Source organism: Sus scrofa, chromosome 5, assembly GCF_054392235.1.
Source record: "Sus scrofa isolate SSC_HxYL_T2T_F1_AM1 chromosome 5, Sscrofa_HxYL_maternal_Yorkshire_Landrace_v2.0, whole genome shotgun sequence".
In the NCBI taxonomy this organism is placed as follows: Eukaryota; Metazoa; Chordata; class Mammalia; order Artiodactyla; family Suidae; genus Sus; species Sus scrofa.
The window spans coordinates 87,579,337-87,602,155 of record NC_139387.1 but is presented as its reverse complement, the minus strand read 5'-3'; the positions used below and the strand labels follow the sequence as shown (position 1 = coordinate 87,602,155).

The 22,819-nt window shown below is 40.4% G+C and overlaps 2 protein-coding genes across 9 annotated transcripts in view; one reads left to right on the top strand and one right to left on the bottom strand.

The window, feature by feature from the left end:
* The window catches only part of HCFC2 (host cell factor C2), a 201,819-nt gene that overhangs the window by 53,780 nt on the left and 125,220 nt on the right, over positions 1-22,819 (top strand). The window contains exon 10 of the transcript XR_014804173.1: positions 5,223-5,640. The gene's annotated coding sequence lies outside the window, so the exon portion shown is untranslated. The remainder of the gene's footprint in view (positions 1-5,222; positions 5,641-22,819) is intronic.
* On the bottom strand, positions 2,250-22,166 carry NFYB (nuclear transcription factor Y subunit beta). 8 transcript variants are annotated; one of them, XM_005664187.4, is made up of 8 exons: positions 22,045-22,166; positions 19,418-19,503; positions 12,470-12,563; positions 10,490-10,620; positions 7,042-7,239; positions 5,782-5,863; positions 4,692-4,771; positions 2,250-4,089 (listed from the first exon to the last, which is right to left on the bottom strand). In XM_005664187.4, the coding sequence occupies exons 2-8, from the start codon at positions 19,421-19,423 to the stop codon at positions 4,057-4,059; spliced, it is 624 nt and encodes a 207-aa protein (XP_005664244.1). In that variant the 5' UTR covers positions 19,424-19,503; positions 22,045-22,166; the 3' UTR covers positions 2,250-4,056.

Here is a 22,819-nt window from a genome sequence, read left to right as displayed (position 1 = left end):
TGCTTGTAGTGTTATAATTTTTAAATCTTAAGTATTTTTATGGAAGATGCAGGAATTACTTATCAGTTTGCAATTTCTGCCCCTAAAATCAATACATGGCCACTAGGTTTCTAGAGACAGAGCCAGCACATTATTTTACTTTACTTGGCATGCTCGCTGGCATTAACCTTGGCAAAGGAGTTCTTTTAATGCACAGCCTCGCACAGGCGTCTATTTAAGATGCAGTGCCAAAGAAACTGTCTCTGGAGCGAGATCAGGGAAAGCTGTAACTGTATTATTAGGCGTCTTGAAAGGTAATGCCCAGAAGCCAGAGACAGGAATCCATGTCAGCCCATGATTTGAAAGGATTCTGCCTTATGGTTTTAAAATCCTTAAAATAGGTATAAACATAGTCTTGAAAAAAATATCCAAGGAGCTAGAGTAGCCAGCATAAAGGCTGTTACAAACCTACTCCATTTGGGCTGGTGCTGTTTTCTCTCTTTCGTGATTAGTACAAAGTTTTTACAAAAGTTTTAAAGGCTTTTCTGATGAAGTTTAAGCTGAGACCTGAAGAACAAGTGGGACCTAGCCAGGCAGAGGAAGAGAAGAAATGTTCTTGGCAGTGAGAAGCACATGTTTCAAGCCATGGAAGGGGCAGGAAGAGGCAAAGAACATGACACAAGGAGCCAAGAGACTGGGGTGGCTGGAGCAGAGTGAGCAGGAGGAAGCTACACTTGGTGAAATTAAGCAAAGTAACATTTCCAGCTCTAAAAGAAACCATAAATTAAAACTGAATATTTTGTAGACAGTAGAGTACAGCTCCTTGAAAAAGTTAGTAGGGTTGCACTCTTTACTCATGAACACACTATATGACTTAGTATAAGTTTAGTGTCAATATATGAAAATTATTACATAAGCTAATATATAAATTGTCTAATTTCGGGAGCTCAGAATATCTCATTTAAAATAGACTAGCTTTTGGTATAGATTTTACATATCACTTGTCTGACTCAAAAGTGTATTTTATCACATAAAGCAATAAGTACTGTCTTGTTTTGGACTGCGGATAAAATAACTCTCCCTAAGAGAAAGTGCATTTTCCAGAAAAAGCTTGCACTATAAGATTTCATTCTTGGCAAGTGGTAGAAACTGTTTTTTGGTTTGTTTTTTTTTTTTTCCCATTTCTCATGCCTAATTGATACTGTTGTGGAATCCTTTGAATTGGGCACTCATAACTATGTTCAGTTAGCATTATTAAAGGTAACTTAATAAAGATAACCCCTCGGGGCTCAGTGGTAAACCCGACTAATATCCATGAGGATGACACAGGTTCGATTCCTGCCCTTGCCCAGTGGGTTGGTTAATAAGCATCCAGTGTTGCTGTGAGATGTGGTGTAGGTCGCAGAGGCAACTCCAATTCAACCCTTAGCCTGGGAACTTAACATACACCACGGGTGCGGCCCTAAAAAGACAGACCAAAAAAAAAAAAAAGGAACCAGTACTCCTATAACCCAGTAAGGCAATCCAGAAAGCAGGCAACAAGGCATGTTTCTGAAGAAGGGAAAATACTGTATAGATATTACACTGAAAGAGGAAAAGAAATAAAAATAAATAACTTAAAACATCATCATACCCAAGTATATGACATTAAGAAGGCAGCATTAAAAAAACTTCTCTCCCAAGTAAAGCATCTCCTTTATAATGAGGTGGTGAGGGGATAGAAGCTACTTAACTCCCTTCTTCTATGACTTAAGTCACTGAAACCCAGTTCTCACTTAGATACTTCAACAGTTATGTACAAAATTATTTTTTAAAAAACACACTTGTAGATTAATGTAGGAACTTATGTACTTCAGTTCCAGGGAGGAAGAAAACATGACATTCAATTACACACAGCATGGGCCAGGTAAGAAGCCAGCACTCCCGCTCGCGTGCATTACCAGGGCATCATGGACAGTGTTCTTTCAGAGTATGAGGCCTGAATAACCCAAAGTGGACCTGTTTTTACCTAAAGTTTTAGTACTACCAGTGCCCTATTAAATTTTGAAAACTTATTTTTGGTAGATAGTGATATAAATGTTAAAGCTGTGTAATTCCATTTTTATCTTGATTCTGAAACATAGCCCTACCTTTAAATGTTAGGGAATCTGATAACCAAAGACCAAGTGCTTTTTATCAGTTATATAATGGCACACCACCTCTATCAAATGGAAGATATTTCAAAAATACATGTATGTATTTGTCAGAAGCCTTAAAATTTTGCATATCTGTTAAACCAAGAATTTAAAAAATTTATTTGAAGAAAACAGTCATGGATGTACACAAGATTCAGTGAAGTGTTGTTTATAACTGTGAAAGATGTATATAGTTAAAATGTTCAATAAAGGATTAAATAAATTATGTTTCAGCCATACAACAGAATAATAAACAAATAAAAGTAGAAGACTATATAATGTCCTGGGAAAGATGGTCACAATATATTGTTAAGTGAAAAAAGCAGATTACAAAACAGTATGCAAGTATGAACCCATTTTTATAAAAATATACATATTTAGCAAAGTAAAAGGACAAACGATAATTACCAAAATATTAACACTGCTTATTTTAACATATTAGGATGATGGTTGCTTAACCACCCTTTTTTGCCTATTCGAATTTTCTGTAATGAATTATTTTTTAAATGGGAAGGTAGTGAGGGAGTGATTAACTTCAGATGATCCCAGCTGTGCCCCCAATAGCTCCTTCCAGCGGAGTAAATGTTTCTGTCCAGCCTGTATCTGGGAAATTGCTTCTCCCTTATAAATCTGAGTGTCCTTCCAAGGTGACATTCACTCAAAGTGCCTGTTAGGCAAACTACAAGAGCAACTGATTTAACAAAAAACACATAGACGTTAATTATCACCGAAAAGAACAGGTGGGAAAATACAAATCCTCACTTTAAAAAAGGAACAACCCAAGTATATACTAGTAAATTATACAAAATTACATTATCTAAGTTTAGTTTATTGCAAAGATCAAGACAGCACACGAGAAGTTGGTGACTTCTCTTTCACGCCATTCACAGCACTCACTCTGCTCTGCATTTCATTCACTCAACCCAGGCAGAAAAGGTCTGTACACACACAATGTCGTCTGACGTTTCTTGGTTCCCACAGCATAAGAGGAAACGCGACATTTCAGTTAAACAGGTAAAACGAGGACATTCACTATCAGACTACACAGTCCCTCTTCTGGAAGAGGATACTATATAGCATTGGAAGATAGGCTTTGGAAAAATCATATTCGAAATGAAAGGGGCACCATTTCAAGAGCACTAGGACTACATTAAACTCAAATGGATTCCAACACATACGAACATAACTCAAAAACAAATCTAGTCTTAACAAAAGCGCCAATAAACAAACTATCTTAACAGGCACAAGGGACAGTGTAAACACTGTTAACGGGCACCAAGTTGAATCGCGCAGACAATGTTTTCTTCTGCATTCACACTTAATTTTTCAGTTACATTTTTTAAAAAATGGTGCTGTTTAAACTATGAATGTTTTACAAAAAATTAATTTTAATAAATATGGTAAATGCTAAAAATCTAGCTAGGTTATCATGCAAGATATTATGTAACTAAGACAAACTCAAATTTATAATAAAGGCAACTTGCATTCAAAATGAACTCTACCCTTATATTTTATTAAAAGGGCAAACATGAATTAACCCAGCTGCTTACTTGAATTACAAAAGTAACATGATTCAATATGAAAATAAGAAACTGTCTACAAATCTCTGACAGTAATAAATTGCAATATACAATGCATACAGGAGTCATACAGAGCAACAAACTCTCGTACAAAACAAAAATATTTTAATACCTTTAAAATTCAAATTTTTCTTTAAAATCATTCATGAAAAAGATTCTCAAGTCAGAATTAACACCTCAATTAGTCAAGCATTGGGAAGCTACATTACAGCTATTTAATATACAAAGAGACATCTTTTCACCAGTCATGTCCTTCTAATGTCTCTGTTCCAGAATCATACACCTTCACTTTTCTACATTCTCCACTCCGTCATTTCTTCAGATCATGAAAACTGAATTTGCTGAACACCAGAGATCTAAGATTTAAAAATTTAAATTGAGTAAAATTAAAGACAAAAATAGTTGAAAAGTAACACACGTATATTACAAACATTCAAAAAATAAAAACAGTAGACAAAAAAAAAAGGCTAGTTTCCACTCCAAATCTCCATTCTCTCTACGTAAGGGAGCCACTTTAATGATTTCCCATGTATCTTTCTGTAAATCTATCCTTAATACCCACACAGGATTGGTTCTAGAATGCCCCTGCGGATATCAAATGTACAGACTCTCAAGTCCCTTAAACGTTAGCCCTCAGTATCCATAGGTTAGCATCCACAAATTCCACATCCAAGGACTCAACCAACCACAGATCATGAACATACCACATGAGCAGGGCTGTTTGAATCCACAGGTGTGGAACCCGTGGATGTGGAGGGCGGACTATACGAGCATCTGCGTACGTACCTGTAACCGTAAGAGAACACTACAAACACACAGTTATATACTCTGAGAAAACAATTTTTAGCAACCTTCTTTATCAGGTTCCTAATATTCTGTTGAAGTTAACTATCCAGTTTTTTTTAAAAAATCAATGAGTATAATTTTTAAAACTTAAAATGCAAAGGAAATACTGTACCTGTTGATATGATGTTGTGTAAACCATGACATTTTGTTGCTGACCATCTGCGGTTATTAAGCCAGCTGGCAACTGGTTCGCTAAAGGACAAAAAAAAAAAAAAAAAAAAAAAAATTAAAGCAGGAGAAGAACTGCATCTCTTTTCTTGGCCTGTCTCTAAAAAGCACATTTTTTCCTACAGCATTTTTCGATTTTTCGAATCTTCATTTCTCTAAAGTATACTTTAGCTAATCACCCATGTGCAGAAAAGACTGGATGGAATTTCTGATTCCTAAGTAGACCTACACTGTGAAGCTTGGCCAGGAGCAACACTTACATAACTAAGCAGCGTACAACTTAAATATGAGAAATATAAAAAATATATATAGGAAGTTCCCGTCGTGGCACAGCGGAAATCCGACTAGGAACCCTGAGGTTGCGGGTCTGATCCGGGGCCTCGCTCACTGGGTTAAGGATCTGGCATTGCTGTGAGCTGTGGTGTATGTCGTAGACACAGCTTGGATCTAGCGTTGCTGCGGTGTAGGCCGGCAGCTGTAGCTCCAATTAGACCCCTAGCCTGGGAACCTCCATATGCCGTGGGCAGCCCTAAAAAGACCAAAAGATATATTTATTTATATTTATAAATATAAAAAAATATATTTCTATATACACACACACATATATATAACATATAAATTTTATATAATATAATCCCAAAAGACCTTTTATTTTACCAGTAGACAATTTTTAAGAAACCTTCACTTCAAATTTATTTAAATCACAAGATTTTATATTACAATCAATAATTCTCAATAGGCCTATCTCATGTGCATCTAAGCCAAAAGCTAGGGACTACAGAAATCAGAACTATCAGTGAATAATTATAATCTCTGCAGAATTAAAATTTCCATGCATATGCCTCACCGACTTCAAATGTAAGGACAAGAACTAGCAAGAACAATTCAAAATAGTGTTATGTCAAAACATTCAGTGCTAATGTTCCACAAGTTCCAGTAGATACATGTATATAGTATTGATCACTGCGAACAATCTACCTGACTTGCAATACAGAACAAATTTAGTTGCATAAAGGTAACATAACACTGCTTACTAAATGCCTCTTCTGTAAGCTCTTCACTCAGTCCATCTGTAGCTGTGACTGCTCCACCAATTCCCTTCTCTCCTTTCATAGCCTGAGGAAGGAAAATCAAAAAAGTAATCACTGGTATTCAAAACAACAACAAAACCTGTTTCCTAAATGAGATGCTTGCTTACTTCCTAAAATTAAGACCTGCTCTTACTACAAAATACAGAGTATTTATTAACACTTCTGGTTAACAACATATGAAGAGGCCCTTCAAAATGCTAACTTTTTACATAAGCAGTAATAATCATAAGACCGTGTTGATAATAACTTAGAAAATCTAAAAACACTTATGAGTAAAAGTAAATTATTCTAATTCCACACTACATCAAAAGGAAAACAGAAGTCTACTTACAGATGAAGTAGTCTACCAAATACTATAAATATTCAATTTATAAATCTACTACAAATGATCCAAGTTATGATTTAACTATATACACAGCTCTTGGCCAACTGGGCAGTACTGTAGCAACCAATTTGGAGTTTAAAGTTCCTAAATCAAAATTACAGTTTGGATCAAAGACCTCTAAGTTTCTGTCCACTCCAAGGTGCTAATGATGCTGAAAATTTAGAAAAGTTCTGAGAGAATTTACACGTGCTCCTCCTACTTTAATCATTCATTCTGTGCAGATATCACTAATTTAATGGGATTCTAACACTAAAGATATTGAGGAAATAGTTTGAAAGCAGTGTGAATCTGACACCTAAGTTGAAGTGTGGAAATAAATATGCTGATGTCAATTCATTTTCACAAAATTCAGACCACAGGCAAAGAAAAACCAAAGAGGAAATGTAGAAGAATTCAATCAACAATACGAAAAAGACACAGCTTCAATTCCTTTTTTATCTAAAAAGGCCCAAGCTTTGAGATGCTACCTCTTGTAAATTCACAACCAAAACGGCACATGCTAACATTACTGATCACTCACTACATGCAAAGCTAGGTGCTGTACATGAGTTATTTTACTTAGTCCTCTCAGTAACTCTGTTAAGTAGAGTGTTATTAGCCTCACCAGGAAACCAAGGTCTAAGATACTTAAGCAGCCTGTCTAGGGTCACAGGGTTTAGCACTCAGGTACTCTGAATCCAGAGTCCATGGTCTTAATCATTTCGTAACTATGCTGTCATTAGTGATTAAACAAAGAGAAATGAATATTACATTTAAAAAGTTAAAGTGGATAGTGTATCTTATTTTCTAAAAAGCATAATGGAAGACACTTTACTGACCTCTCTGAACTTCTGAAGGTACAACTTCAGAGGTTCTACATAACTGTCAAAGCCCAGAGTAGACATGGCGAAGAGAATATCTTCCCCATTGATTGTCTTCCGTTTCTCTTGATGGCATCTCTCACTTGCTTCAGATGTGATAAAGCTGATGAACTCACTCACACACTCTTGAACACATTCTTTGGCATCTTTTGCAATCTGAAGGGAAAAAATCATAGGCATGTTTGCAGGGAATATAACCATCACCTTCCTAATAACTTGCAAAAGTAAAGAGCTATTCAGAAGAAGAGAAATTTCAGTTTATGACCATTAACTTATTTTAATCTTTAAAATATACGCTAATAACATTGACACAGTGTGTGCTATCACAATTCCAAGCCTCAGAGTGAGACTAAAAGCTCAAATAGAAATGAGAAGCCTTGACAACTATCCACAGAAAACAGACAAAATTTAGGTATAAAAGCAACCACTGGATGGTCTTACCACCCCTTAAAGATGAAAATTCTTAATAACCAAGTGCCCCAAGAAAAGCAGTTCTGTCATGTCTGGAGTATACTGTGGGCTAGACTTCTTGGCCCTGGGATTTCCACCAATGAAGACACTGGAAAAACTTTTAAAACTAAACACTGAATTCATGTAAGACTTCCAAGGGAGTGAAATAATGACATCTGGTGACATTTTTATTAATGAAGATACAAAGTATCAAGTATAGGTTTTGAGTTTATAAAAAAGCCTACCAAAAAAAGCACACCCCTGCCATTTCATTACAAAAATAACTCTTCTCTTGGAGGTTTGGGGTTTGAAACTGAAACGCTAACAGGTTAAATCATGCAATTCCAAAGCCACTTCTAACAAAAACAACATCCTTGCTGAAAGAGACTGTCTACAGTACCTATTTACATCCTAGAGAAAAGCAACAAGAGTTGCCTAAATGAAGTCAAGCACCATAATATAATGAGAGCTGTATACATAACATTAGATTTTTCTAGCAGCTACATTAAAAAAAAGAAACACATGAAATAAATTTTAATAATATACTTTAACTTAATAAATCCAAAATATTACCATTTTAAACAGAGAATCAATTTTAAAACTGAGATTTTATATACTGTAAATCAACTACACTTCAATAAGATCAAACATTTAAAAATTGAGATATTTTCATTCTTTTTTTCATACTAGGCCTTCAAAATCTGGGGGGTTTGAGGGCTTAGCTTTTTTTTTTTTTTTTTTTGCTTTTGAGGGTCATACCCATGGCATATGAAAATTCCCAGGGTAGGGGTTGACTCACCTACAGCTGCCAGCCTACACCACAGCCACAGGAATGTGGGATCCAAGACACATCTGCAACCTATACCATAGCTCTTGGCAATGCCAGATCCTTAACCCACCGAGTGAGGCCAGGGATTAAAGCGAGGCCAGGGATTGAACCCACATCCTCAGGGATACTAGTAGGGCTCACTACCGCTGAGCTACCATAGGAACTTAATGGCATTTTATATTTACAGCACATCTCAATTCAAATTGGCCAGTATTTCAAGAGCTCAGGAACCACATATGGCTAGCAGCCACTGTACTGGGCAGTGCAGGCCTAGCCTAATAAGCAATATCGGCAATTGCACTTTTCCCCCCTTAAAACATAGGGAGGGGAGTTCCCATTGTGGCTCAGTGAGTTAAGAACCTGACTAGTATCCATGAAGATGCGTGTTTGATCCCTGGCCTCGCTCAGTGGGTTAAGGATCCGGTACTGCTGCAAGCTCACAGATGCAGCTCGGATGTAGCATTGGTGCGACTGGTGAGGGTTGGCAGCTGCAACTCTGACTTGACCCCTAGCCTAGCAACTTCCATATGCTGCAGGTGCAGCCCTAAAAACAAAGAAACACAGGGAGAATGTCAAATTGGAACTTGTAGGCTTAGTGATGTATTTTAGTAATGTATTTCTTTGTAAGTTTTAATAATTTCATAAGTATTTTCTAAGCTACCATGAGAGAAAAGCTTATTATTGCAATACAAAACAATATAAAAAGTGTGGATTTTAGTTCAGACCAAGGGATAAGTAGAGTGACAATGAGTTTTTAAAAACTATCAGAAGTAACTGTTTATACAGCGGCTTGTTTCACAAAACTACTTTTAAAAAAAAAATCTTGCCATCAGAGTGGTACAATGGAATCGGCAGCATCTCTGCAGCACCAACTGGCAGGTATGAACCCACAATTGGCACAGTGGGTTAAAGGGATTGGCATTGTCACAACTGTAGCATAAGTCACAACTGCAGCTTGGATCTGACCCCTGACTCGGGAACTCCATATGCCACAGGGCAGCCAAAAAAGAAAAAAGAAAAAGAAAAAAAACAAAAACAAAAACATGCCTGTTGAATTTAAATATATGTTAATATTGGAGTTCTCCTGGTGCAGCAGATTAAGGATCTAGTGTTGTCACTGCAAGTGCTCAGGTCACTGCTGTGGTGTGGGTTCAGTCCTTGGTCTAGGAACTTCCACTTGCCACAGGTGTGGAAAAAAAAAAAATATATATATATATGTGTGTGTGTGCATATATATATATATATATATAAAAGACATTTATAAATGTGTATAAAGTCTCCAAATATAAGAACTTGGGGAGAAATCTTAACTGCATCCATATCAATCCAATATGACCCAATTTTGCTGCAAAACCTGTCCAAACCTGATGGTTCTGACAATGCACCTATTTTTAAGTTGATTCTTTTTTTTTTTTTTTTTTTGTCTTTTGTCTTTTGTTGTTGTTGTTGTTGCTATTTCTTGGGCCGCTCCCGCAGCATATGGAGGTTCCCAGGCTAGGGGTCTAATTGGAGCTGTAGCCACCGGCCTACGCCAGAGCCACAGCAACGCGGGATCCGAGCCGCGTCTGCAACCTACACCACAGCTCACGGCAACGCCGGATCGTTAACCCACTGAGCAAGGGCAGGGACCGAACCCGCAACCTCATGGTTCCTAGTCGGATTCGTTAACCACTGCGCCACGACGGGAACTCCCTAAGTTGATTCTTAATTCTGTTCAAAATGCTTCCTTGGATAAGCAATGACGTCCTACTATACAACACAGGGCACTATATCCAGTCTCTTGGGATGAACATGACGGAATATGAGGAAGGGAATGTATATATATATGTATGACTAAATCACTCTGCTGTACAGCAGAAATTGGCACATTGTAAATCAATTATAATTTTAAAAATTAAAAAAAAAATGCTTCCAGCACTTGAGGACTTGAGAGAACTGCAACTGGAGCACCGCTTAGTAACTAACGAAACTGAACTAGAACGGAAATAGGCGTTTTGCTGAAAGGCTGAATGACTGACATCAAGAGCTCACTATATTCATGAACCACGTGTTCATGCAGTTTTACCCCTCCCCTCCCCGCCCCACCCCTGAGAAAAACAAGCTAGTGAAACTTCTCCTCGGCATTACCTTTCCCGTTTGAGGTATGGCATTTTTCATTATCCTTGCAACATTTGCAATTGGAAGATATATATCTTGTTCTCTAAAACTTTCTTTTGAACCATTTGTGTCTTCATGATCATTCATGCTGTCCTCAGTATCTAAATAAAAATAACAGGTTTAAAAGCTTCTCATACTTTTTACTTCAAGATAGAGAAGACTACCTGAAACAACCTAAATTAAGAAACATTCTGGTTCACTTCCTCCTCATTCTTAGGGATTCGGATAGCAGTTCGTTCCACAGTTTTCTCAAGGCCGTAAGTGAACCTCCTCATTAATTTCAAACCCACCGCCTAGAATACTTTTATCCGCAACTCTGCCCACTAAATCCTGCCTCCCCCTTCTCGGTAAAGCTCAACTACATCTCCACAGCACCTTCAGAAGTGATCTCTCCTTTGGCAAGATACCCAAGCACTTCCTTGTGTCTTTTGTTTCTGACACATTTTATAATTTGTCAGATGTGTTCAGCACCTTTAACAGAGGAGATGTTCATACTCAGATGTAGAGACCATGACCGATGGCTCTGTATATGCTGCTAAATTAAGAGGTTGTATATGTTTATCCAAAGCTAAGTTTAGACAGAATGGAAAAACTAGACTTAAATATTACTGACCCAACGACATTATTACTAACGTAGTAACAGCTTTGGGGTTTTTTTTTTTTTTTGTCTTTTAGGGCTATGCCGGCGGCACATGGAGGTTCCCAGGCTAGGGGTCTAATTGGAGCTGCAGCCACCGGCCTACACCAGGGCCACAGCAACATGAGATCCGAGCCACATCTGCGACCTACACCACAGCTCACGGCAACACTGGATCCCTAACCCACTGAGCAAGGCCAGGGATCGAACCCGCAACCTCATGGTTCTTAGTCGGATTCGTTAACCACTGCGCCATGACGGGAACTCCTATAGTTTTTGAATGAAGCTATAGCAGTATTCCAATGTTCTTACAAAAAGTGATATAAATTTAGATGTAACTGGCTTTCATAGTATCAATAACATCCTTTTATGACTAAATGCAGTATCTTATAAGTAAACTCCCCACTCTTTATTAGGTATTCAATAAGAAAGGTACTTAAGCTGATTCAATTTACATTTTTATATGTTTAAAATGTTATCAAAATTATCTTGTCTGAGTATGTTTTAGGATGAAGTAAATAATCACCCACCCCTAATGTCCTTCCACAAAAATATATCTTAGTTTTTTTTTTTGTTTTTTGTTTTCCTTTCTAGGGCCGCACCTGCGACATATGGAGGTTCTCAGGCTAGAGGTCTAATCAGAGCTACAGCAGCTGGCCTACGCCAGAGCCAGAGCAACGCGGGATCTGAGCCGCATCTTCGACCTAAACCATAGCTCACAGCAACGCCGGATCCTTAATCCACTGAGCAAGGCCAGGGATTGAACCCACAACCTCATGGTTCCTAGTCGGATTCATTAGCCACTGAGCCACGGCGGGAACCCCTATCTTAGAGTTTTTTAATCTTACACATCAGAATGGCACAAAAGCAAATTATTTCTGATAGGCCAACATAACACTGCCATTCTAATACTTGACATGATTCAAACTTAATAAAAACCCAAAATAAGTCTGTTTATAAGTGCTAGAACTACAATAGCCAGCAACCCACCCTCTAAAGAACTACTCAACTTACTATATCAATTGATTTAAGAATCTGCCATAATTAACAGCTAGATAGGAAATCAGTAATAAACTTTTCAAGAAATTATACCAGCTTTAAAAAGGCATACTTTTATAGACGTCTTCTCTAGAACCCATCATTCTTTTAAAGACAACTTCTAATAAAAATAGCAAAGTATATTTTTTACTGTGATACAAGATTATTACTTTTCCTATAAAGACAAAAGCAACCTAGAACATCACATGAATAAAATGTCCACTTGGTCTAATTTGTTCCTACTTGTGAATCTGTTTTAATTGTGGCTTTCTTACCATCATGAGGCTGTATGACATAATGACTTCCTCCAATATAGTCTGCAGAAATTCCGAGTTGAGAAGCATCTGTTGTAGAACTGTCACCGTCCATCTATGAGGGGAAAAAAAAAGCTTTTCAATATTCTTCAATAAAACTTGTCTAAAAATTACATAATAGAGTCAGTACTCATAAACTGTCATAGGATGGATCAATTACAGTTTTCACAGCCTTAAGCTTACTAAAAGAAAACATTTACATTTCTTGATTTGGAAACTTTTTGATAATTTGCCAATGATTCAAGATTCCTCTATCCACCCTCTACAAGTCATAAGCCTTAAGACCAACAGGAAACGAATCTAAAACACACACCTTTCTTTTCAATTGCATCATCCTCAAATACATATAGGCAACACTGACTTACAACCTACCCTGGAATGACAAGCAAAGGCAAATCAGCTCAGCAGTTAGTCACCCGGAAGTCACCTCTATCCATCACTTTCAGATCTCTTGCTAAAGCCTGATGTTCCCATGCAAATTCTTTTGCTCCTGCTGCAAACTTTCTTTGCTGCCTCAGAGACGTTCCACAATAAACAATGTCCTGGTTCAAACTCTTGTTTGGCAGAAGAAGCATATGGATTCCTGGCACAGTTTTGTACCCACGCAACCCAAAAGCATAACCACACTTTGAACAAGTTCATCACCTCTAATTCTAGTCAGAGGTTAATTTTCTCTTCCCATCACCCCCAGACTTTTGGTTCCTTTAGGAAAAAAAGAAAATGAGGGATCAGGGAGATTGGAGATCTATATATAAGATAGGAAAATGATAATCACAGACAGAAACAAATGTTAAAATGACTATTTTAAAAGAATGTGGTGTAGGAACTTCTGTGTGCCACAGGTATGGCCAAAAGAATTTAAAAAAACCCTAAACTAAAACAACACTGCTTGACTTGATCTTGCTCAGAGGTAAATGAATTCTAAGAGAGAAAATCTGGAAAAAACTGTGAACTGTAAGTCCTGAACTATCTCTATTCCATTTCACCGACATGGAAAATCCTGGAAGTCTTTCTGCTTTGCATTCGAATCAATAAACTTCAAGTAAGGAACCCACCAATATTTGTGGGTGGAAAAAATTTTGATGCATTATCTGAATGAAAAGCATAGCAAAATTAAGTGTTATACATGCTTTCTGCTCAAATCATGAAAAGATACTTGATTCTAAATGTTTGTTAAGGTCTAGGGCCCAGCACAAACTTCATGTTAACCTCAGTATTTGAGTCCTTACGTAGCATGTCTTCACTTCCATCTCTGATGGATTTTTATCTAATACTAAAATACCAGTCTAGCTCCCAAGTCTTCAATAACATGGCCTTTCTTTGATGCATCTGTTGACTATAGTGTCTAATTCAACTGTAAATACAGATACATTCCCATAATTTATGTAACTGTTTTAAGGAGGTAAAGAATAGAATTCACCTATTTTAAATAATTTGTGAAAGTATAGGCACCTATTTATTAATGCTTCTTAGTGCCCTCTATGAGGACCTAAACTATATACAAGGAGCTCTGATTTTGAACCCTCCTATTGATCCCTGAAAACAAGCATCCCTCCTGGTTAAATATGTTTGTACATAAAATGGAAACAACAATTTTGCCTTCCCCATCTGAAACAGCTAATATAAATAAGGATGAAACACTGCCCAAATATAAGATACTATTTTGGTCCTAAAATGCTAAAAAGACAGTAGGAGCATGGTCTTTAATAGACATGATGATGGCTTTATTAGCCATGAAAGACACTCAATTAGGACAGCTATGAATTGACCAGTTTTTACAATGCCCAAGGGGAGATTACGGTACAGGAGACAGGGCCAAAGGCTGTGTAAGAGCCTACCATTGGAAACAAATCTGGTTTATTTTTTTGGTTGGGGGGGTGGGGGCAACAACAGAAATTTTTACTAAACCAATGTCCACAGGGTAGACCGAGTCTTTTAAAATTCTGATGAACAGAACATTGTTCAAATCACCACGATCTGAGAGATTAATTTATAAAAGTATTCATAAGTATTAAAAGGGAGTTCCTCATTGCTCAGCAGGTTAAGGATCTGGCACTGTCCCTGCTCTAATTACACCTATGGCATTCAAGGCTAAAAAACAGCATTAAAAACAAAAAAGATTAAATCGTCTCATGTACTGCAATTAGCAGCAAGATTATCATTGGGATTAACAGCCTCTAAACCTCAGTTTTCTAAAAAATACTTCTGAAAGTATTTCATAAAGTTGTCGGAATTAAATAAAGGACAGAAACCAAAGAATGAATATATATATATAGCTGATCACTCTGCTGTATCCCAAAACTAATGCAACACTCTAAGTCAACTATACTCCAAAAAAAGAAAAGAAAAAAAAAGACTAGAAACCTGCTAAGAACGGTGATTGGCACACAGTATCCCCAGGAGATGCCAGAGCGCCCCCCCCCGCTCCTCTGAAGAAAAGCTGCACATCATCTACTTAGCTCTGTGTGCCTTTGGTTCAGCAAGTTTTAGCTTCTGTCCTCTCACCACACTGTCTGTCTTCCTCTCTACCATTAAAATCCTGCCTCATCTTTAAACCTCAATGTTCCCCTGTCCTCCTGAGATCTTTCTGACTTTGCTCTGCAAGCGAAATATTAGTATTTCCATCCTCAAACCCTTAAGACTCTTAGAAACTTCCATTCAACAAATTAGCCTCATCTTTGATGCTTACGATATACTAGCCACTCTCCTATATATTTAAGAAATGGGGGGGGGTGAATTTGCTGGATACATCCCAAAGGTTTTTTTCTAGGTCTAAAACTTCCTATAAAAAATTGTGAAATAGATTGCAGATTGTAAGTAAACCAGTCAACAAATACTGAGTAAGCACTTCCTATTTATTAGGTTTGTGCTATGTGCTAACATCACAGGTCAACAGCAAAGACAAGGTCTCTGTCCTCCACTTGCAGAGAAGACGAATGTTACATACACTGGGGGGTGGGGGAGGGAGGGGTACAGAGTGCAGCCTATTCTTATTTCCAAGGCATAGGTTCTGGAATCAGATCACCTGCTACTTACTGGTAAGATGGGTGAGCAGAGGACTTAGATGTAAAGACCTAGCATGATACAATAGCATTGTTATATACAGCAAATGTTACATACAGCTATTAAATAATTACAAATAATTAACTAATGACTAGTGCCAACTGCTAAGGAAAACAAAGATGTTTTGTTATATGCTTTGGGAATTTATTCCATAAGGAACCTCACTAAAGAGTCCAGGAAGGCTGTCTTAAGGAAATCACTTTAAACTGAAAATTAAAGATGAATAGCCATCAGGCAAAGAAAGAAGGGAAAAGAATGTTCCAGGCAAAGGAAACAGAGAAAGAGTGCTAGTGGACTGGAATGAGGGAAGTAGAGGCTGGGCCAAGCAGTGCCTGGTAGACAAAAGTAAATCAAAGAAGAGTTTTAGTGGAAGAGTGCCAATCAGATTTCTTTTTTAAAAGATCACTCTGGCTAGACTCCAGTGTGAAAAAGGACCTGGAGGAGAGCAAGACTGGGAGCAAAAGACCAGTGAGGACCATGATGCTCTGCGTAGGGCAGGAGCTCACACAAGATGATGAACACTCCCAGTATCTGGTCCAGGACAAGAGCACTGGAGACCAGGAAAAGCAGAGACTACAGAGACTTTTCACTGGTTCAGTCCACAGACTTGGTGACTGACTGAATTCAGAGAGCTGGGGGAAGAACCAAGGATACTGCCGGGATTCTTACAGCTGGGCAGACAGATGGCTCTCCACAGAGAGTGCAAAAGGAAGGGAACAGGAGTGCTGGGTGCTGCAAAGAGCCTAGCTGAGGCTGGTGACCAGGAATGTTTAGTGGAACCAATATGTCCAGTTGTGATACTTACAGGTCTGGTTTAAGAACAGAGAAGCTAAAGTGTTGGACTCCATCCAGACAACAAAGAGGGAAGTGCATGTAGGATAATGATGAGAATGGGTAAAATGATGAATCATTAGCTCCAAGGACAGAGTAGTTAAATCCCATTAAATTAATTTTATTGGCTATTCTAAAAAGTTAGTTGAACTGATAATACTGTCCTCTAAAATATTATGTGGAATAAATGACCAGCTGGCTAATATATTTTATTCTATAATTTTTGATGTAGCAGTATTATAACTGTATGAATAATCTGTTGCACGAATGCAATAAACAGTACCCTCTTTAATATGTTTAACATTTTCTGGACACTTCCTAACTGTCATGCAATGTTCATGACCCCATGAAGCAGGTGGGAAAAGTGAGGTTATATCAGGCTAATGACTTGCCAAAGGTCACACCCCAGATGGGACTGAAGTCCAGAGTCTCAGATGCCAAGTACTTGGTAGTATTTGTTCCTGGTAGTTTTTCAAAGAGTCCTTAAGCCAAAATCCTTTTTATTAATTAACTAATTAATTAATTTATTTATTTATTTATTTATTTATTTTAAGGGCCGTGCTCGTGGCATATGGAGGTTCCCAGGCCAGGGGTCCAATCAGAGCTACAGCTGCTGGCCTAGCCACAGCCACAGTAATGCGAGATCCTAGCCACACCTGCGACCTACACCACAGCTCACAGCAATGCTGGATCCTTAACCCACCAAGCGAGGCCAGGGATCGAACCCAAAACCCCTTGGTTCCTAGCTGGATTCCTTTCCACTGTGCCACGATGGGCACTACCTGAGCCTAAATCTTTAATTTGTCACCTCTAAATTCTTAGTCTAGTGCTTATATATTGAAAACACTTAAAGATGCCTTGTCAAGCAAGGACAATATTTGTGAAATGGTAAGAAACACACCTGGTTTCAGGTCAGCCTGAGGCAGTCACTAGGAGCACTTGCTCTTAGGACAGACTGGGATCTGAAGCTAGGCTCTCCACTGCGTGTCTTCACTTAGGGTCCTTTTTGTGTTTCCACTTCCCCATTTTTAAAATGAAGTTGCTAGGAGAAGAGAAGTTGCTGTATTCACCTGTTCTCTGGCTCAATCCCTTATCTCTTTGAGGGCATGAAATGATACAAAGCTTCCTTACCTCTAATACCAGCTTCTTCAATCCTCCTCAAACATGCTTAGTCTCCCTCAGGGTACACACAGGAGTATATACTGACCATATACTTAAGGTGTAGAGTATACATATGCCTTCGTTTCGCTCCACACCCTGTCGTGCTGTCGTTCTCACCCTGACCATGCTCACACACCTCTTCATTCCGGCTTAAAACCATGACACGCGGTTTTCCACCCCAACATGATGGTGAAATTGCTCTCAAAAGTTGCCAATGATCTTGCCTTCATCCTGCTTGACTGTTCTGTGTAGTGCTGGCCATTGCTGACCCCACATTTATGCTTGGAATTCTCCCTTGATTTCCAAAGCAATATTCTTGTCTAGTTTATTCTTTCCTTTTTATCTCCAATCATTTTATCCAACAATCATTTTCTCTTTTTTCCCTTTTTTTTAATTTGCATCTATTTAATTTTTATATAATGATTTTTATTTTTTTCATTATAGCTGGTTTACAGTGTTCTGTCAATTTTCTACCATACAGCATGGTGACCCAGTTACACATACATGTATGGATTTTTTCTCACATTATCGTGCTCCATCCTAAGTGACTAGATACAATTCCCAGTGCTACACGGCAGGGACCTCTTCCCTTACTTTCTTAATAAACTCATTAAATATCACTTCTATGCTCATAAAACCTACATCCACAACCATACTGTGACTGCCACTCAAGCAAGCCATGCCTGCCTGATATCTCATTACTGCAAACTTAAGATGTTGGAAAATAAATTCACCTTCTCCATCACCTGCAAGGAGGCAATGGATGAGAGCTCCTTTTCAACTACTGCAATCTTATTAAGAATAATGCCATCTCTCCACTCATCCGGGCTAATTATACCAGTGACAACTTGGGTTCTTCCATTTCTTCCAAGCTCTACCTAATCTGTGCCTCTTTTAAAATGTTTTCTGGATATGCCCTTCCTTGCCTTTTTCCACTGGATTACGACCCAACCTACCTGAATACATACTATTTTAAGACTATTCTCATTGAAATATTGCTTCCATAGCTTTTGAACCCAAAATGGTTCTAAAAGTCTTCTGCATCAAATCCAAACCTAGTTTTCATGGCTTTACATGAGTGATCCCCCTATTTCACTTTAACTAAATTAGTTTGCAACTCAATCTTCAGAGTTGATAAAAAATCTTTGTGCTAGAATGTGCTTTATTTAGGGATCACTAGGTACAGTTCTTTTGTTTTAGGAGTAAGGCAATCATGGCTCAAGGAAGTTGTGACATGCCTCATATCACAGATGTGGTAGCAGATCCAGAACTAGGTATCCAGACAGGCCAAGTGGTAGCTCTTCACTAGATTATCTTGTTAAATCCCCACCTGGACCATGCAGATCTATTTCCCAATCACTAAACCTAAGGCACTCACCCCTGCGTTCAGGCTTTTGCTTTTGGTGATGCCCTTACCTGTCCATTCCTACTCATGCGTCAAGGCTCAGTTCAAGCCCTAAAGGCTCCCTCCATGACATTCCCAACTACCCAGGCCTACCACACCTCTCTTATTTTCATTTGTGCTACCCTTAGAGCTAGCATTTCCTATTCCACACATGACTCTCCTCTAAGTATTCAATTTGACTAAAGTCCTCCCGGTTAAACAGACAGCCTCTCGAGCGCTGTGACAGCCTTTCACCCTGTAGCCTCGACAACACTTAGAGGCCCAAAGGAAACACTTAATACATGCAAGTCACTAAAAAAACGGAAGCAAAATGAATGAGGAGAGCTACTGTCTGGCCTTGCAAGGCATTCATCCTATCAGGAATCTCTGATCTAAATCAGGTCTAATTTTGTTTCCAGCTAATTACTATTCAAATCTAATTAATAACCAGAATAGTAAAACATACTTACTGTCATGAAATACTGGGTGAACCGTGTTGTCAGTGCTACTCCAGAACACCTGTCTAAAAAGGTGTCTGATCTTTGCCAATTTCAACCTAGAAGACAAACATCTATCAGTAGTGTAAAACTATAGCCCAAAGGCATTCTTCCTAGTAAAATTTAAAAAGGCATGTATAATTTTACCTACTATTCTTATTTAATGAACTGCATGGCTCTAAAATGGTTCAAAAAGCAAGCACCCAATAAATGTTTGTTAAATTGGGAGACGTATTTTGGAGGACTTATAAAAGTTCATGCTATTGGGGGAAGTACGGCTTTTCCAACAAAGCCCTATATTTAGTCATGTTCATCATAAATATTCATCACAACACACCAAATTATATAATACGCAAGAGGCCAAAAATTACATATCAACACCCAAGACACAAATATCCCACTTATCAACTTAATTTTTACTGATGGCTTTCCTTATGTTTTAGAGTGAGATTTAGGGTTCAAAAGCTCAAAAGGGAAGACAAGTTTATCTCAGGATATAATGCTTTCCAATTAAATATCTCAGATTATAGCGGGAAGAAGATACATGTTGCCCAGAGAACATCCAGAGAAAGAGAATACAGTCAATTAAGACCTGTATTATTTTAAAGCATCACCATTTGGGACTAAAATTGCATCTCAATAGCACTTCATTCTCACTGTAAGGCATAAATAGTTGAATAAATTGGCATCAATTACGATGTTACAATTTCCATTCTCATTTGCTCTTCCCCTTTTTTCAAGGGAAAAAAAGGGGGGGGAGACAAAGACATATCCTTTCTGTGCTAATTTTTAAAAGAAGACAAAATACTGATATGCATTCAAGCATGAAATCTAGCAAACAGAAAAAACTCTAACCACCAAATTGAATTTTCAAATGCTACTACAAGGGTCCATGCAGCAAAGACTGGCTGACATTGTCTACTGTTCTGTAATCCCAAAAGCAATTTCTAATTTCTTTCCAAATATCATCTTCACTCTAACCCCAAAGCTGCCCAGAAAATTCCTTCCTCGTAGCTAGAAGTGTCATTTTTTAAAGGTGCCGTGGGGGGAGGAGAGAGATCCTCAGAACACTTAAAATACAGGAGCTGTCTATATTTATGTATTTTTGCTGGGGGTTGGGGTGGTGCCACACCTCACCACAATCACTCACCCAAATAGTTGAGTCAGTATATGTTTAGATTCAATATATTAAAGAGAAACACTATCACCTCACATGGTATATATTTTCTTACAGGCAGGTTATGATATATGTGAAAGCTCAAGGCAATGCATACATATGTTTAATGTTTAAAGAAATCTGTATCCAAGAAAAGCAGCAGACCCTTCCTCCACCCTCCATTCTTTGGCATCAACAACCAGAGTTTTGCACCAATATAAGCCTTAAATTGAACTACGGGAGCAGAGTGAGAACGGAATAATTGCCTCTTAAGGAATTTTGGTTAAACTTTACTAATAAAACCCCCTATTTGTTAATGCCACTTACATTGATCAGTTCACCTCATCACTTTGTATTTCTGACTTGTCTCCATACAAGAGAGCCGAAACCACCCCAGTGACTCGTGGCACGGAACCGTGCAGTCCATGCAGGCTGGGATGCTATTTTTTAAAAGGTCATATGCTACTTAACCTTGCTTAAACCATCTTTTAGAGTACTCTGGGCGAGATTTCGTCTTGTAGGTGCTCTTCTAATTCTTTGTTCTCCAAGACTACTCCTGAGGCCCGGTATATCCTCCCCGCCTCCCACCGAAGATTAAAACCTTAGTCCAATCCGGAAGGCTTCCTTCCCACCTTCGGGGCAAGTCCAGGGACCGCAAGCCGCCAGATGGCTGCATTCTATACGCGTAAACCAGACTGCGGGGAAACCAAATCCACTCCTTCCTCCCGGGGACCTCGCTTCCTCCCCACGAAGGTGCGCGGGCTGGCCCGGGTCCCACCGTCCGCCCGGCCGACCTGTCGGTCCCGCCTGGGCGGCGCGGACACCCCGGGCAGGCATCCCCCCTACTCGGCCGGCTCAGGCCCGGGGCCCGCGCCTAACGCCCGCCCGCCGCGCGGCGCCCGGGGTGCCGGGGCAGACAAAGCGGCCCGGCCCTGCCATGCCCCCGCGGAGTGGCGGGCGGAAGAGGGGCGCTCCCCGGGAGCCCCCGCGCGGCGGAGGAGGAGGATCGGGGCCGGGGGTCCAGGCTGCATCCTCCCGCCCCCAGCCGGCTCGCCACACAAAATGGAGCCGGCCCGGACGCCACCGAGAGCGGGGCCCGACGGTGCCCCGGCGCCCCCTCCTCGGCCTCGGGCCCGGAGGTCGGCGGCGGCGAGCAGGAGGCGGCCTGGCCCGCGTCCCGCCGCTCCTCGGCCGGGCGCACAAAGAGCCGCGCCGCGGCCCAGCGCCCGCTTCCCAGCCGGGCCCGCAGCGGGGGAGGCCTCGCAGGCGCCGGCCCGGCCCCGGCCCCGGCCCGGGCGGGAGGGCGGGCAGGCGGGAGTGAGCCAAGTGCCCCCGGCCGCGGCGGCGTTGGCGGCGGGGACGGCGCCGGGAGGAGACGGACATTTCATTCGAGCTAAAGTGGAGTCGGTTTAGGAGCGATCATTGGCCGAAGCGAGACACAAACCTCCAATGCAGCCCTGGTTGGCTCCCGTCTCCAATCGGCTGTTTGGTTGGACAGAAAATGGCTGCGAAGGAACCAGTCCCAGCGCGGAGCTCCGCTTCCAGGACTCGGCCTTCCCTCCCTCCGCCGCGGGCCGCTTCCCTCGGCGCGACACCCTCCCTCCGCAGCTCCCGCGCGCCCGCCCGGCGCGGCCCCGCCCCGGCACGGCCCCGCCCCCAGCCCCGCCCCGTGCGCTGAGCAGCCCGCAGAGCCCGCTGCAGGCCGCCGCGAGTCGGTCCTGCGGCGCGAGCGGAGCCCGCGGGTGGCTTTTTTCCTCGGCAGGGACTAGGGCTGGGGCTCGGTGCTAAGGTCAGTGCGGGCTTTCCGCGGTATTTTCCCCACGTCTTGCGCATGATTTCTCAGCTCTCCCTCTCTTTTCCATCCCCTCCCCTGGCGCACGTGGAAGTGTCTCACCCGCCAAAGTGCAGCCTGCCTGCGCCTCGAGTTTTAAGAAGGGGAAACCAAGGGCAAAAGCTGCCGGCCAGGCGACACTCGAGCTACAGGGTGGATCTGAACGGCGATTACCTCCTGGTATGCTTTCAGCGCCAGCTGTTCGCCTTGTGCCCCTGTTAAGTTTGCCACATGCACAACGCTCCCTCTCGGTCACCGAGCTCCCCGTTCGTTTTTTCAGATTTCACCTAAAGATACAATCCTCTGCTTTAGGTTTAACAACCTGCTCAGTCCAGCCAGCCTTCACCCCAGCTTAAAATGTTGCATATGCCCCACCCGCACAGTATTT

Coding starts and splice junctions, on each gene's coding strand:
- NFYB (XM_005664187.4), bottom strand. Junction 10,621..12,469: donor TGTCATACAGCCTCATGATG/GTAAGAAAGCCA, acceptor ATTTTTATTTAG/ATACTGAGGACAGCATGAAT. Junction 4,772..5,781: donor GCTTACAGAAGAGGCATTTA/GTAAGCAGTGTT, acceptor TTTGTCCTTTAG/CGAACCAGTTGCCAGCTGGC.